The 15234-nt window shown below is 33.5% G+C and overlaps 1 protein-coding gene across 1 annotated transcript in view; it reads left to right on the forward strand.

Moving 5' to 3' along the window:
- Positions 1-15234, forward strand: part of LOC124440216 (integrin alpha-4-like) — a 90649-nt gene that overhangs the window by 58257 nt on the left and 17158 nt on the right. The window contains exons 6-7 of the mRNA XM_046990540.1: positions 14380-14457; positions 14698-14742. Coding sequence (XP_046846496.1) covers positions 14380-14457; positions 14698-14742 — 123 coding nt within the window. The remainder of the gene's footprint in view (positions 1-14379; positions 14458-14697; positions 14743-15234) is intronic.

The following is a 15234-nucleotide window of genomic DNA, read 5'->3' on the forward strand; positions in this document are numbered from 1 at the left end:
AGAAGCATGGTGGGCTTTCTTCAGAAAGCACAGATCAAACTGGTGGATTAATTTATTTAAAGACATGATTGACTATGGAATACTTGATATGGGAAATGTATTCAATGTTGAGTGTTTGTGGTTCTGCTTCTCAAAAGTTCTTCAGAACGATCTTGATAGGGTAGAGAACAATGGAATTCTCATCACATTACAAAGAGTCAACATAGTAATGTTAATGGAATTCCAGATATTATGTACTTTCTGCCCGAATATCATGGGCCAGGATTGTTTAATGGAAGTCTCAAGCTCAAATTGATGAAATGGAAATACATTGTCAAATGGAAGAACTAGAAGAAAACATTTTTCACCAATATTTCATTTACGTAATGGAAACAGAAGGTTTGTCGTATCCAAATAATGAACGAGATGGTTTAGAGTTATACCGAAGATTGACATTATTACAAGAAAATTAAACGTAATCAAGAAAAACATTAAAAATTAGTATTAAAAGCTACATTTTCAATTAAGATTGACTTTGAACATAACTATCATGATAGTATTGATGATTTCGTAATAAATAACGTTTTAACACACAACTAGCAAGGTCCTTTTGAAACAAAACTCCCAACTATTTTACAAACAACTTAGTAAGATTGCTTTGATAATAATCAAAGGGAAACAAAAAATATTCAACAACTAGCCTGCTCAAACTTATACAATGGTGAAATGCCACGCATCTTTGTTTGAAAGTAATTCACTGAACTCTTCAGATAGCTCACTGTATGATTGATATGTTGAAGGGATCTCAAGTAGGGGCCCACAAGTGTGAACAACTGGTCTACGAGCTGTGCCGTCCAGAACAGTAAACGAAACCTGTATTCCTTGAGAACCTATAACGTCGCTACCCGTGACAAACTGCAAAAACAGAGACAACATGTTTCCTTGCAAGGACCTGATGTATTTCTTTAAATAGTCTATACATTGTCTTTCTTGGTCCGTTGCAGGTGAGGATTCAATCAATTTTATCACTTTTCTCGTTGTTGGTTTTTTAGTATCGTACATCTTGTTTAAAGTGTCAATGGATTGGAAATCTGGAAAATCTTCAGGCATTGAAGAATAGAAGACCAGCAATTCAAAATGTATCGCGGTTTTTGGACAATCTCCTGATGCGCAATTTCCGACATAATTTGCTTTATATTTGTTTTCGACGGGTTACGAAAGCACTTATAATTGCTCAAGAATTCCAATACGTCTTCTTCACCTGGAGCGTTGTCTTCACTGAAACACCGGTCAAAATCTCTTTTCGTCCTCTGAGACACTGGCAGAAAGATGACAATAGAAATTCGTTTGAAATGCCATCATCACCAAACATACAGAATGACATAAAGCCAACTGACAAGGACAATGGATAATACCCATCTCTGACGTAACCATAAACCAGAATACGTGCAATTGCTTCCCACTCACTTTTCTGGTAGTCGTGTCTTATTGTCGGGATCTTTTCCTGAGCTCCAACAGCCAATGAGGTGAAAAAATGATTCCAAAAAGAGCTAAGGGCATCACGAAAGACACCATCGCCTTGTCCTTCTTCCTCCCTGCCATTGTAGCCAATAAGAGTAATGCTGAGATTACTATTCAAGATCACTTTTTCTTTAAATGTTAGGATCATATCGTCTCTAAGAAGAGATCTTCTCCATACAACTGGGTGAACAGGGCCCTCTTTTATATTGCGTGCCCAATCCTCTACCATAAATAGACTGCCGTGGAAAAGAGTATCTATGAAAAAATAGCAAAACCAAAATTTGTAAAGAATATGAAACCATCATAAAGACTAATATGCATAAGTTGTATATCATCGTAATTGTCATATTTATGTGACATATATGGAATTATGGTGACATTTCTTTTGCTCTGATTGGCCATTGACAATTACGACAACATAAAAACTAACTTTCAACTCACAAACATACCACAAACATTTTCCATTTCTGTTGAAATTAACGTCAAACTTTCATTTTCATTCTCTTCCAACGAAGTACTACCTGTATGTGAATGCAATTAATCTATGAATTTCTGACAATGTAGCACAGGAAGTGATTTATTAAACAAGTGTAATTTAAAAAGTGCAGAAAGTACTAAACTTCAATGGGCTACGTGAATCTTTTATGAATGAAAAATCTCAGCAAACTGGCAAAATATGCTAAGCAAACGAGCAACCCAGTAATCAGCATTACCATTTGACCTTTGCTGCATATGCTGTGTTAGTTTTGAGAAAAAAGAAATAAAAAAAATGGTTTGAGATTGTTTCACAACACAAAAAACAGGTTTTTACCAGCAATAATTAATTTCTAGAGCCCCTGAGCATCCTTGCTGCATTGCTCGGTTTGTAATTATTTTGAACAACAGATCCATGCACAAAACTGTAATAAATATGTAATAACATACTTTCAGGCATTTCAATGACTTCACTTGAATTATATGAATATTCAACTTCATTGATCATGTTTGACTCTTCGATTAAATCACCAATGTTTGACTCTCCACTTTTTTTTTGCTCTTTTGAGTAGTGGTGCACATACTTGACTCCAAACTAACTTCTTCCTCTGCAATATTGCTGAAGACTGATTCCCTTGATTCCACACAAGACATGATTGTGTTTGACTCTTCAGGGATACTACTTAAACCTGACTGTGCACTTAAGTTGCTGATATTTGCCTCTTGAGTAATACCATGAGCACTCGACACTTCAACTATAGTTTCCAAATTGTTGGCATTCTGCAAGCTCAAATCATCATCACAATTTTGTCAAGCACTGTGCAAAAGAAAAAAACATTATCTTACAGCAAAAAATTTATTTATGGCTGTATAACACGTAATTATGATAACATTTGAGGGCAAACACACATACTGCTGGAAGTTTGGGAGCAAACACATTTTGGGTTAACCATACCAAAATTAGCAGTACATGATAATCATAAAAAATTGAGACAGACTACCAAATAATGCCAATGAGGCTGTAGTTTGGTTTAATTTTCTATCTCCTAAAGTGCAAAAGGCATACTCTTCGTTAGGGTGAAAACCTTCACATAATTACAATAATTTGATGGTGAATTATTACCTCATCAACAATATTAAGATCAGAGTCACTATTGACTTCACTGCAATAAGATGGCTTGCACAAAAATTTTAAGTATTCATCAGTTCTACACACGTGAAAAGTAAGGCGGGAATACTGTTTTCCAATTTCTTTCTTGTATCTTTCCAAGGTAAACGGTTCACTACTTCCAGGCAAGTTGCAGACTCTGGTACGATCTGGATATAAAAGAGTAAATCCAAAAGGTTCACCAGATACTTCACTGTTAAATTTCACAATTTTCTCAGAGGCTTTCTCGAGTAGTTCTTTTGCGCCAATCGCTGGGGCAACAATCAAAGGTAACGTACTTCCTCGAACAAATTTTAGATCGTCTTCACGAAATCTTCTCAATCCAACATTGATATTCACTTCGCTGGGTGTTCTATCTTTTGTCTCATTATGTTTTGCTCTTTTAGCTTTGGGACGAAATCTTGAGCTTCTTTCTTGCTCCTTTCGTTTCCTGTACTCTTTGAAAGACACAGGAGTACAAGATTGGCCAACTGTGGTGGTGCTCGCCGTTGATATAGTCAGATTTGAGTCAAACGAATCACAAGCATTAGACGGAACATTTGTACCTTGATTTTTGTTGATATTCTTTATCGGACAAGCTGCTGAGTTACTTATGTCTCCAGACGTAGTATGACCACAGAGGTGGCAAAATTTTGCTTGTAAAAACAACAAACAACCGCACTGACTACAAAACATTATAGTCCCTCAAATCTCGACCTTATAATATCATTATAAGACGATATGCCATGCGCCAATTGAATTAATAAATACAGTGCTTCCACGATTTAAAAGTTTGCTTCCACGATTTAAATGTTTGCTTCCACATTTAAAAGTTTGCTTCCACGATTTAAATGTTTGCTTCCACATTTAAAAGTTTGCATCCACGATTTAAATGTTTGCTTCCACGATTTAAATGTTTGCTTCCACGATTTAAATGTTTGCTTCCACATATTATGTTTGCTGATGTCCCTTACGGGCCATCGTAATTTTGAAATGTGTAGCGAGTATTTTGAAATGTGTAGTGAGTATTTTGAAATGTGTATTATGATTTTGAGTGACGTTTTCTTATTGTTTGTTATGTTTTCTAAATTATTTTTCTGGTGACCCGTACCGGCCACCGTACTAATTCACCAATCGATAGTGAAATGGAAGACAATCCAACAAACAATATTCGGCCATATCAGTTTGAGCCCGAATGGCCGGCTGATGAACACGAAGAAGCTCACCAGTTTGAGGATAACGAAGAACAGGAATTTTTGTATATTGACGATGAATCTCGGCGCGACAATCTTGAATGGTGGGTAGTAAAATGTCATATTCTTCTAGACCATTGTTTCTATCTCAAAAGTACGTTTTCAGTTTTGAAGTTGACCACGTCCACACACATAATAATACTTTAGATTTTAAAGTTTTATTGTAAGATACAATTTTATTGAAGTTTTGACATTTACTTTTCAAGATCCTTTCTTTTAACATATTCAGGTGTCAATGTGGTAACTGCCAAATAATGGATAATAACAAGGAATGTTTATGCTGCAAAGAGATTTCCAATATTTGTGACAAAAATTTAGAGGCAGTAGAAACGAATGAGACCACTGAAGTCCCTTTGTGCATTACACAACATCCTGGTTTTGAGCCTGTTTGTTTAAACAGGTGGGTTTTACAAACAGCTTGGTACCAGTACAAGCAGCAATATGAGGTAGCATATGATGGGCCCGAAGACAAACTGTACCGCCATATTGCATATAGACAGTTGGCAAGATGGTGCTGGGGTATCTTGGGTAGAGAAGTGAGAGTCATCTTGCCATCATGTGCAGTTACTCGCATTAGAGAAACATTTCCTCCACCTGGCCTTGCAGAGGAATTTCAATTTGAAGGCTTTCACTATGTTGATGAATGAAGTATTTTATTATGATATAGGTATACCCATTACAATTACTTTGTATGTCAATATTAAAGTGGCATAGCCAGCTCATTTATAGGTCATGCTATGCACATTTATTATTATTAATTTATTACAAAAAAAAACAGATTTACAAAGAAATGATTATAAATGTGGCTTGGCTATTACACTGGTTATAATACAACTATAATTAATTACATGAATAGTTTGTGTAATGCAGTGGTGAAACTAGCTATATCAAAAGGTTTTGCTATGTTAATATTTAAGAATGAACATTTTTTAAGTAGTACAAAAGTTGTCTTCACTGATTCAACGTCATATTATATGGGTATGGCAAAACCTATTGCCATAGCTAACATCACCACTGACATTTTATGCAAATCTAGACTGATGTTCCTTTACAAGTACTTCTTTCCTGGGTGGACATGATTTAGAAATGTTCTTTGGAAGATTCTCGCCATGATGTACAAGTTCAATCTCCTCAGTTTTGCATGCATTCACAACCTCCGCAAGTAGTTTATCAATGTACTGGTACTCTTTCTTTTCTTTCATTGCTTTTACAACCCATTGCTTCTGTGTTTTAGCAAAAACATTTTGTAACGGGCTTGCCCTTTGTTTGTCCCTGACTTAATGACTGCTTTATCACATTTAATATTGTTGTTGTGATCTAATGCTGCTGAGTGCGGGCTACCATCCCAGGAAATGAAAAATGCTCACGCTTTGGGCAATATTTCAGTAAAAGGGAATGGTAAACCTCCAACTCTCCTGTGTGACAAAACTCTGATAGCTTCCGAGGTCTTTAGAAGCCTTGTCACATATCACCTTCTCTGCAGCGATATATGCTTGTGAAGTAGGAGATAACCACTTTTCTGCTTTGTTTCTTTTTCTGTTAATTGTTGGTGGCAACATTGATGAAAATATGTGTTCCCTTCCAGAAATGTTTGTTGGAAATGTGGTTAAGGACAGACTTCCATTTTTCCACCAATTCTTCTGCATTCTTGTTACAACTTGCAGAGCACCACCAAAGATGATTAGAAATGGACTTAATCCAATGGGTCAAGTCATCATTTCTTAATGTTAGCCTTCTTTGTTAGTTTTTGTGACAGATTTAGACAAATGCCACACATCAGGAAATTATGTACAATGATTAGGAAACTATAAGTTCATACTTTACGTCAAGGAAACTACACCTTAATTCTATGCACGAAAGGCTATTTTTACAATGGTTTTATGTAGGATTATTTTCTAACCGTAATGAGTTACACAACCATGTTTATTATTATTCAATGTTTATTAAGGGCAATAGATTGGTTTCACATCAGTGGAAACTGTTGTTAAGGTTGAATTTGGAGGACAAGCAAACGGCATTACGCACAGTTTCCACACAAAGAAACCTTCGTATTTTTTAAAAAATAATATTAATCGACATTCAAGTTCTATATGTAGTGCGGAAACTGTGCGATAATGGCCTTTATGGATGTGAAACCGTTCTATTAAAACAGAATACAAATAACCAGCTATATACACAAGCAACTTATATAGCTTACATACAAATACTTGCATGTAAGCTATATAAGTTGCTTGTGTATATACCTACAAATAAAAAATTCTGACGTTTCGAAAAGAAACATTTTGTGATTAGGAGAAGCATTTTGACGCACGTTTATTATGACTGTGCAATGACTTTACATAAAGCTTTGAGGAGCAATTGACGATATGACGTCAATACAAGCCGCTGACATAATTCTGCTCCCACGCCCCGGATGCCCTAGCTGCAGCATTTCAACTCATTTTTTGTGAAAATATTGAATCAAACAAACAAAAAAATTGCCGCATATTTATTTTCACGGGACAGACAAAGTTTTAAGACCAACATTATTTTTGGGTGGAGTTCCCCTTTTAAACTTTATTTCCTTGATCATCATAAGTGTAATAATGAATGATTTGACAACAGACCATTTAAAACATTAAACTTTATTTAATGCTAGGAAAAGCCCTGGGTGGTTTACTATTATTTCAGAGACAGATATATTGTTAAGGCTTTTGGGTATTGTATTTTTTTAGTCATTTAGATCATTTCATTTCTTGTCATCTTGCATTCAGCCAGTCAGCCGTGTACTTCTGGCTCCCAAGTAAATTTTTTGGATTTAGTTGAAACCACTTTTAGACTTCAGCTAAACAATCAGATTCACAATGATTTTCTGTAATATGTTGAACACTGTATCTCTAACATAATGTCATGTGACACTGGTTACGAATTAAGGTGGAAAAAGTGCATCACAGTTTTTGCAACTAAATATTCTAACTCCCCCCCCTCTCCGGAATATAAATCGTATCTTCTCTTGTTTCATATCTCATGGGATAGTAAAAGGCTGATATAACTAAAAACAAAGATTTAACGAAGTACAGCACTTATAGTTGATAAATGTTTATGGAAGCATAAAAACCAGTCAAAAATGCATTTTCCAAGGTTTATCTTGTGTGAATATAAATGCTCCTCTGTTATCTTATAAGTGAATATGTATTTGATTTACATATGTATTTGCCTTGCTATAAACACATTTTATCACAACAAAAGCAAGTACATGTAATGACAGTGAAAAATTTTTCAAGCACAAAAGATCACATGAAAGGTATTGCAGCCTAGCAACCCACAACCTCTCACAGTTTCCCGCAAATGGATCTAAATGGGAAGTTGGCATTAAAATAATGTAATTAGAGTTATAGTGTGCCAATAAGATAACCAGCTGCCACCTCTCCACAGGGATTAAAGAGCATACGGTTTCTGATAAAAACACACACATATTCAAACACCTCTTCTCATCACCTCACTGCAAATCTAATTACTCACAATCCTGCTTTTGTATATTAAACAGTGCCCATACTACTTCTTCTTTAAAACTTAAAGAAGCACTGTACATCAAAAGAAGCACTCAAGCCTAATCTTAACAAACAAATTCAGCATGTCAACACTATCTTTAACTAGTAAATACTTAAATCCTCTAATCACTACGTAATTGTAAATAACTTCCGTTTCCACCCCTTATCTCCATACACATGTCTTGTATCAGATTTCTTTATATATTAACTCCATTCAAATATTCATTCATTATACCACACTGAAGATGGCATAAGTTTGCCAAAAAATGTTTGCATTAAAAAATGTAAAAATAGTTGTCGTTTATCTTAAATGCAACAAAGAAGAAACTTTTTATTTACTTTATTTTGCAAACACTGTTGTGTAAATTAAATATTATTCATATTTAGTGTATTTTAATCAAAATAGTCCATAACTAGATGACAATTTCATAAAATAAAACATAATCCATAGAAATACATTTTCTAAACTCAAATTTTAGTTACAGTTATGTGTTATTTAGATTATGTTTATTAAATAAATAAAACATCTTAAACTCATTTTTGAACTTAACTTTCCCTTGATTCTGTAGCATGTGTTGTCATTTTTGGAAATAAGCAAACACAATATCAAATATTTTAACACTCCAAATTTCTTTGTCTAGAAGGGAACTCATATAACAGAATTAATCTATCTCAGTATAACTATCATTTTAATAGCATGGCAAAATGTATATTGTAATATGAGAACCAGATGTGACTGCCTAATAAATATGTGGTTTCGGTAGTCTCTTCAATATATTTATTCTAATTATATTGCATGTGACAAACACATTTGTTATGAATTTTTTCAGAATTTTGTTGGTGCACCTGAGTTTGAAGAAAATGGGAAAAAGGGGACGTTTGTTTGAGTGTGTGGTTGATGGTTCGTCTTGTACAGCGCAATCTTTTGAATCACGTTAGTAAGATTATTTTTATGATAATGACGATGATGATGAGAGAGTTACTGAATGTACAACAGAATATGCAGGGTTCTAAAATAGTGCAGATGAACTGATAATGAATTGTCACAGATTCTTGTTGAACAGCAAACTTCTTGCCCTATCGGTCATTTTGACTGTTCATATTTTCATGTCTTACCCACTTTTAATAACGTAGTACGTAAGGGTAATGTAAATGCATGGTAATGTCAAATACAAGACACTGTTGCCTTAAAAAAATATTTTTTTGCATTATTTGTCTGGTGACAGTTATTTATTTTAGTAAATGGTCCAAAAAACGACTTTGACCCAACTAGAACGAAGTTGATTGTTCATCTTGACCAAATAACATGTGGCAATTTTTTTGAGCCATATATTACTTGGTTTCACTATGTTTTACAACCTTCTAGTACCAAAAAGTTGGGAGAGAAGGAACAACCAATGGCTAGGTGCAACCACTTATTCTAATGGAAACAGAGAAGTTGTTGTAAGTTTCTTGTAACTTCATTCAGTTTAAATTGTAATTTCTTGTAACTTCACTCAGTTTAAACCTTTGTAAAGTTAAAAAATTTCATTATAACTTTCTTTTTTTATAACCCCCATAATGCCATTATTTTGAAGTTTTCATTTTATTCTTTCGAAATTTTCATGAACCCATTCCCCCCAGATAGTTTTTATTTTAAATCATTGTGAACAGCTCTGTATTAACATTATTTCCTTTAGAAAATTATGTTAAATTTTGTTAAAATCATCAAAACAGGACCATTGATTATAAGTTTATTGTAACTATACATACATAATGGCTATCAAAAATTCTTCAATCACGGAAATGTAAGAATTGCAGTTTTGCAATAGCTTAGTAGAAGATTAAAGTTATTAAGTCAGTGACATGTTTAGAAATATCTCTCATTTTTGTGGGACAAGTGATAAGGTCAAATCTGCCACCTCACACTGTTGTGTCATGTGTCATATGATTTTCACTTAAGTTTTATGTTCTTACGATTTAGCACTCATTTCAAATGATCTTTGTCGTATATTTTTTATACATAGAATATTGTATTTTTTAATGGTATGCAATATTGATTTTGAAGTCAAATATGAAATGTGCCACTACTTTAGTGCTTACACATTTGATGCTTCCTTTTGTGAAGTTTGTTACCACATTAGGCACATCATATATTTACAGAATTCAGCTTCTCACTTAAAATACTTGCAATAGCTCTATAAAAATAGTTTCAAGTTAGACCATTCCAAGTAGTCACTTCCCCTATTATTTACATGGAACATGAGTTTAAATTGATCAAAATTCATAACAAAGTGACAAGGCAAATTTGCTAAAAGTGTATTGAGTATTATAGCAAAGTGAAATTAGTACCAAAGTATTTGAGTTATATAAATTGACTATTTTGAAATATATATTAAGAAATAAAAGATGTTTACAGTTAACATAGTTTACTGCGTTTGCACAGGCTTATGCAAATCGAGGAGACCATTTGGAGAACTCAAGAGTAGATTACTGCCAGGTCAAGAATTTGCACCTGCTCTAGCATTCTTACAAAGGTCTCCGAGCCACAGCGTTTTCATAGGCCAGTGTGTATACGAAAAATGCAAAACAGACGAATTTAAAACAAACTCTCAAATTTGTCCTCTAACATGTCTTGATGTTTGATTTGCAAATTCTCTTTGATTGCTTTTGAGTTCACAGATCGGTTTGTACAAAAAGCGTCCAATAATGTTAAACTAATTTGGGACCGGTCTGGATAGCGTTATCCATTGGATAGTAAAGCCAGTTTTCTTAAACTTTTTTTTTCTCTTTTAAAAATCAAAAAGTATAAGATTCGAACTGAACAATCACTGAAATAAAATATTGTTTCGAAGATTACGAAATTTCTTTGTCGTAAGAAAAATATAAACACCTTTTTTAGCTACAAGTTTGAAGATTTTTGCTATCCAATGGATAACTCTATCCAGGCTTCGTGCAACCGGCCTATGATTAGTTTAATATCTTTGGACCTTATTGTTTGTATTTTATAATCTCTGATACTGAACAAAAGAATTTTTCTCTTCTTGTAACTTTTCTGTGGACAACTGTGCTATGTATTCTTTGTTCACTCAAAAAACGTATTCATTTGAAAGAAACGTCGCCTGATGAAAAGTTTTGTGGTATTCTGAACCTGACATGAAACTTGCCAGAAAAATAAATAATTTAAAATTGTATTTTCTGGATAAAATCACTTTCCAAGTTTCTTTACTTGACTAGCTTTCCTACATTGTTTTGATTTCGCTTTTGGCAGTATGTAAAACTGTTGCTGTTTCCTTTGATTTATTTGCTTTGCACACAGTTTGAAGGATAAAAATTAAATTAATTGAAATTCATTTGTAACGAATACTATATTACAGTACATTCTCAACATTACGCTTTGTCTTTTCAAGGAGTTTTGGGAAGTGTAAACGTAATAATTTAGCGATGAATCGTTCGCCTGCTTACTTTCATATTAATAGATTACTTTAAGGCAAAATTTTATGTGAACAAGGCCTTTGCGAGGGGGTGGGGTGTTCAAACAGTTTTTATGAGGCAATTTATATCTTTAAGAAAAATTTCACAATTTCTATGTTACAAGTACATTGGTGCAAAAGACAAGTCAGCCTTTATGTAGCAAATAAAAATCATCACATACAAAAGTTGGTTTTGTTTACCCAAATAACCTATATTTACATAAAATCTTTGATCATAGAAACGTTTTACAAAATTTTTAGCTGTTTCGAAATTGTCTGCTCTTTTTTGATCTACCATGTATAATAGAAACATTACGTTGTTTGAGTCTTGCATTGACTGTTTTGAACTCTTTGCTGTTTAGAATCTTGCATACATATCGCTATTAACTATTTTTTGACTTTTCGTCAGACATGTGCTCCTCGATTCACAGAATACACCACAAACAGCAAGGAATTTTACTTATTTGGAAAGTGCGTCGTACTTGAAGGAAAATATCAGAACAGAATTTCAGTAAGAACATTGTATCCTTGTACACTAAGACAGGCACCAAATCATGGACGAATTGGTATGTTGAAATTATTATTGGATGATTATTTTTATTGTGATAATTTTTATTGTGAGTGTTACAAATGACTAAAGCAAGTCTTACAGGTGTCGTTAATCGAAGAAGGAGTAAACTGCTTTGAAATGTTAGGAATTCGTAGCAGTACGTGCGAATGACAAAACTTTGATTGTTTGGGCTGTTTAGTTGTTGACAGACATAAAGCGAAAGTGCAGTTGTAGTGTAGGGGCCATTTTTTTTACAACAAGCGCTTTGAAGAAATAATTAAGCTAATTAGTTTTTGATTCCGATAAATTGCCATGAAGGTTGTGATTATTGATACGATTTTGCAAACGTTGATCTGTCAAAAGGACTTGATTAGTAAGATCTAGAAATAATGCAAGATAATCGATTGTTGCTAGATAGGAATATAGTACTCATTCAGAGGTTCATTCTCAACTAATGGTCAAGACATTGTAAACAAGATCAACAGACGAACCATCCTTGGTGCTTTTGCAGAGCCGTCAGTAATAGGAGAAATAACCATGTATTCTATGTTCTGCGAGAACCTTTCTCTAAACGCAAAAACTTTTTCTGGCTAACTTTCATCATTGCTTTTTCGAGTCCCTCTCTTTTTGAAGACGCGGTTGATTTTGTTTTTGCCATTTGAAATGAATAAGAATTTATTGCTTTTACTAGTGTATAACAATGAGTCACTAAAAATGATCTTCCACCAATGATTCACTACTTAGGTTCCTTTAGTATCTGGCATACTACTTCTATTCCTAGCATGTGAATCAAACAAAATATGAATTCCAATTCATTACTAAGGTCATCACATATATTTTTATAATGATTATGGCCTGATTGCCAAGACAAGAGTGCACTTGTAAGGATTGCATGAATACGATAACGAGATAGACTTTTGGAATCTGTGATTATAAGAACTTGAAGCTGTATTGAAAAAAGCTCTGCATAAGTTGTTATTTAATTTGTTCATCGACGTTTCAGACAATCCCATCATCCACTAATGAATGTTGTCTCCTCAATGGGGTGAATTTACATTACTTGCTATTTCAATTGGCTCTGCAACTTCGGGCTTAACAAGATTTATAGCAGTTGTACCGTCATATCAAATTAAAACATATGATAAGACATATCAAATCTGTAATAAGTATAGCTATAGAAAAATGCATTTTTGACCAAGAAACTGTATCAGATGATATGGAACATTATTTTAAAAGGTATTCTTTTTTGAAGCAATATATAGCACAAATAGTTAAACCGATGGGAGATAACAACATTACGGTTTACAACTATTAAGTGTGTAAATCGAACGTTATATATTTCCTCGAAATTGAAGGGCTCTTTCATAAAAAGAACTTTTTGATTTGAAGAGAAGGAAAATCATGACTAGAAACCTATTTCACTATGAAAAGGCAAATTTGAGAAAGAAATTTACGGTAGTGCTAAAAACAAAGTTTATAAAAGCGTTGAATTGATTCAAAAGATTTTTCTACACCAGCGTTGAACATGCAAGCCTAGTTCCTCCGCTGTGATGTTTTTGATGTGATAATGTTGGGTACGGAGGGATTTCTATCTATACTCTGTGTAAATACAATGAGAAATGACCTAATCAAGCAATGTAAATTCTTTTTAATTGGATAGTTTTATTTTGAGAAACAATACGTATAATGGACAATGTAAATTAAGACGTCTGTTACGAAAGCCGAAAAAGAAGGTTTTTACCAATGATTGTCTGAATTATGTCTGTTAACTCATATTTATCATTATAGATTATGATCATTGTCAAGCTGGATTTTCTGCTTCTTTAAAAAGGAATCGACAGGTTGTTATGGGTGCGGTGACGTTCAGTAAGCGAGGTAATACACAATTCATCACTAAATTGATATGGACCTGGCTTTGTAAACTTGTAATTTTTGCATCAGCGGCATTAATAGATTTCAGTAGACCTCAATGGTTTAAACCTGAACCGACATTTTCAAAACAAATATGGTTTTTGCTTTCTTTCCATTCTATTTGAACCACAAAAATTCCATGGAAATTTAAGCCGTACATTGTTCAATTAATATCATTTAGAAAGTTTTATGAATAGCTAGCTATCACTCGTGTATGACTTCTTATTAAATTTGTAAGGTTTTATAGCAAACAACCATCTCCTCAATGATCATTGTACGTTTCAAAATTCACCGTTCAGGAACATCGATGAAATATTGTCATTTGACCAATAGTATTCATTATAGCATTTATAGGGTTTCAACCGAAAGAAGAAATATGAAATTCAACTCTAACCACATAAACTTAAGCACCAGTTTTGCCGGTTGAATCTGCTTAATTTGAATGGCTCGTTTACTTTGCTGTGTTATTTTTCACGTGAACGGAATCACGTGACTTGAACAAAAACATTGTCATTTCTTAATTTCTTTGTTTCTACACTTATTGAAAACTGTTTTTTTAAAGGAAACGTTGTCTTTGAAGCATCGAAAAAAAAGTATAAGTGGGCAACGTTTCCTGCAGAAGATGGAAATTTTTACAATGGTAGGTATTGTGGTTTTTTTATATCCTGTTATTTTTCTTATGCAACCAATTTATAAGTCGACTTTCGGGAAAGATCTTAAAGTACTTTGCTTTTGGGCTGTCTCTTTGCGTAACTGTTTTTCACGGTTTGGATCCCAGATTTGAAATTTAGAATCGTTTGTGTCCTGTCCATCATTTATGAGAAAAGTCTGATGATTTTTTTCATTCAGAGTTATTTAATTTTTAAATAATGTTATCTAGGTTACTCAGTCACCACCGGGAATTTTTTCGCGTTAAATCAAGAAGGTATGGCAACTTATTGCTCTCTTAACTTAGTAAAACATAAAGATATAGTTTTTGATGTTGTCGTTGCCGCTTTGGGATCTTGGTATATTTTGGAATCAGTTACACCAGTCTTTGGAATTAGTTACACACGATGTTTGTATGAGAAAGTAAGGACTAAATTACTTTTATATAATGCCAAGCTAAAAAAAATCAATTTTGACTGGCAGGTTTTTGAAATAGAAGATAAAAATACATGCTGTGAGGTATTAAATCGCAATTATGACTGTGAATAGTTTAAGCCGAGCGGACAAAGTTCAATCCTTGCACGAACAAATCTCGTTTCTTAAAATCCTATTCTCTTGAGAATAGAATTAAATATTTGTCTTGCGAACGTTTCTATCTCCGTCAACTCCGAAATTTTGTGGTCTGATATATTCATTTTAAATAGTCGAAATTCACAATCACTATTAAAACATTTTTATTTCCTTCTCAACTGAACAATAATATATTTAC

Source organism: Xenia sp. Carnegie-2017, unplaced genomic scaffold (assembly GCF_021976095.1).
Source record: "Xenia sp. Carnegie-2017 unplaced genomic scaffold, XeniaSp_v1 HiC_scaffold_2, whole genome shotgun sequence".
Lineage (NCBI taxonomy): Eukaryota > Metazoa > Cnidaria > Anthozoa > Malacalcyonacea > Xeniidae > Xenia > Xenia sp. Carnegie-2017.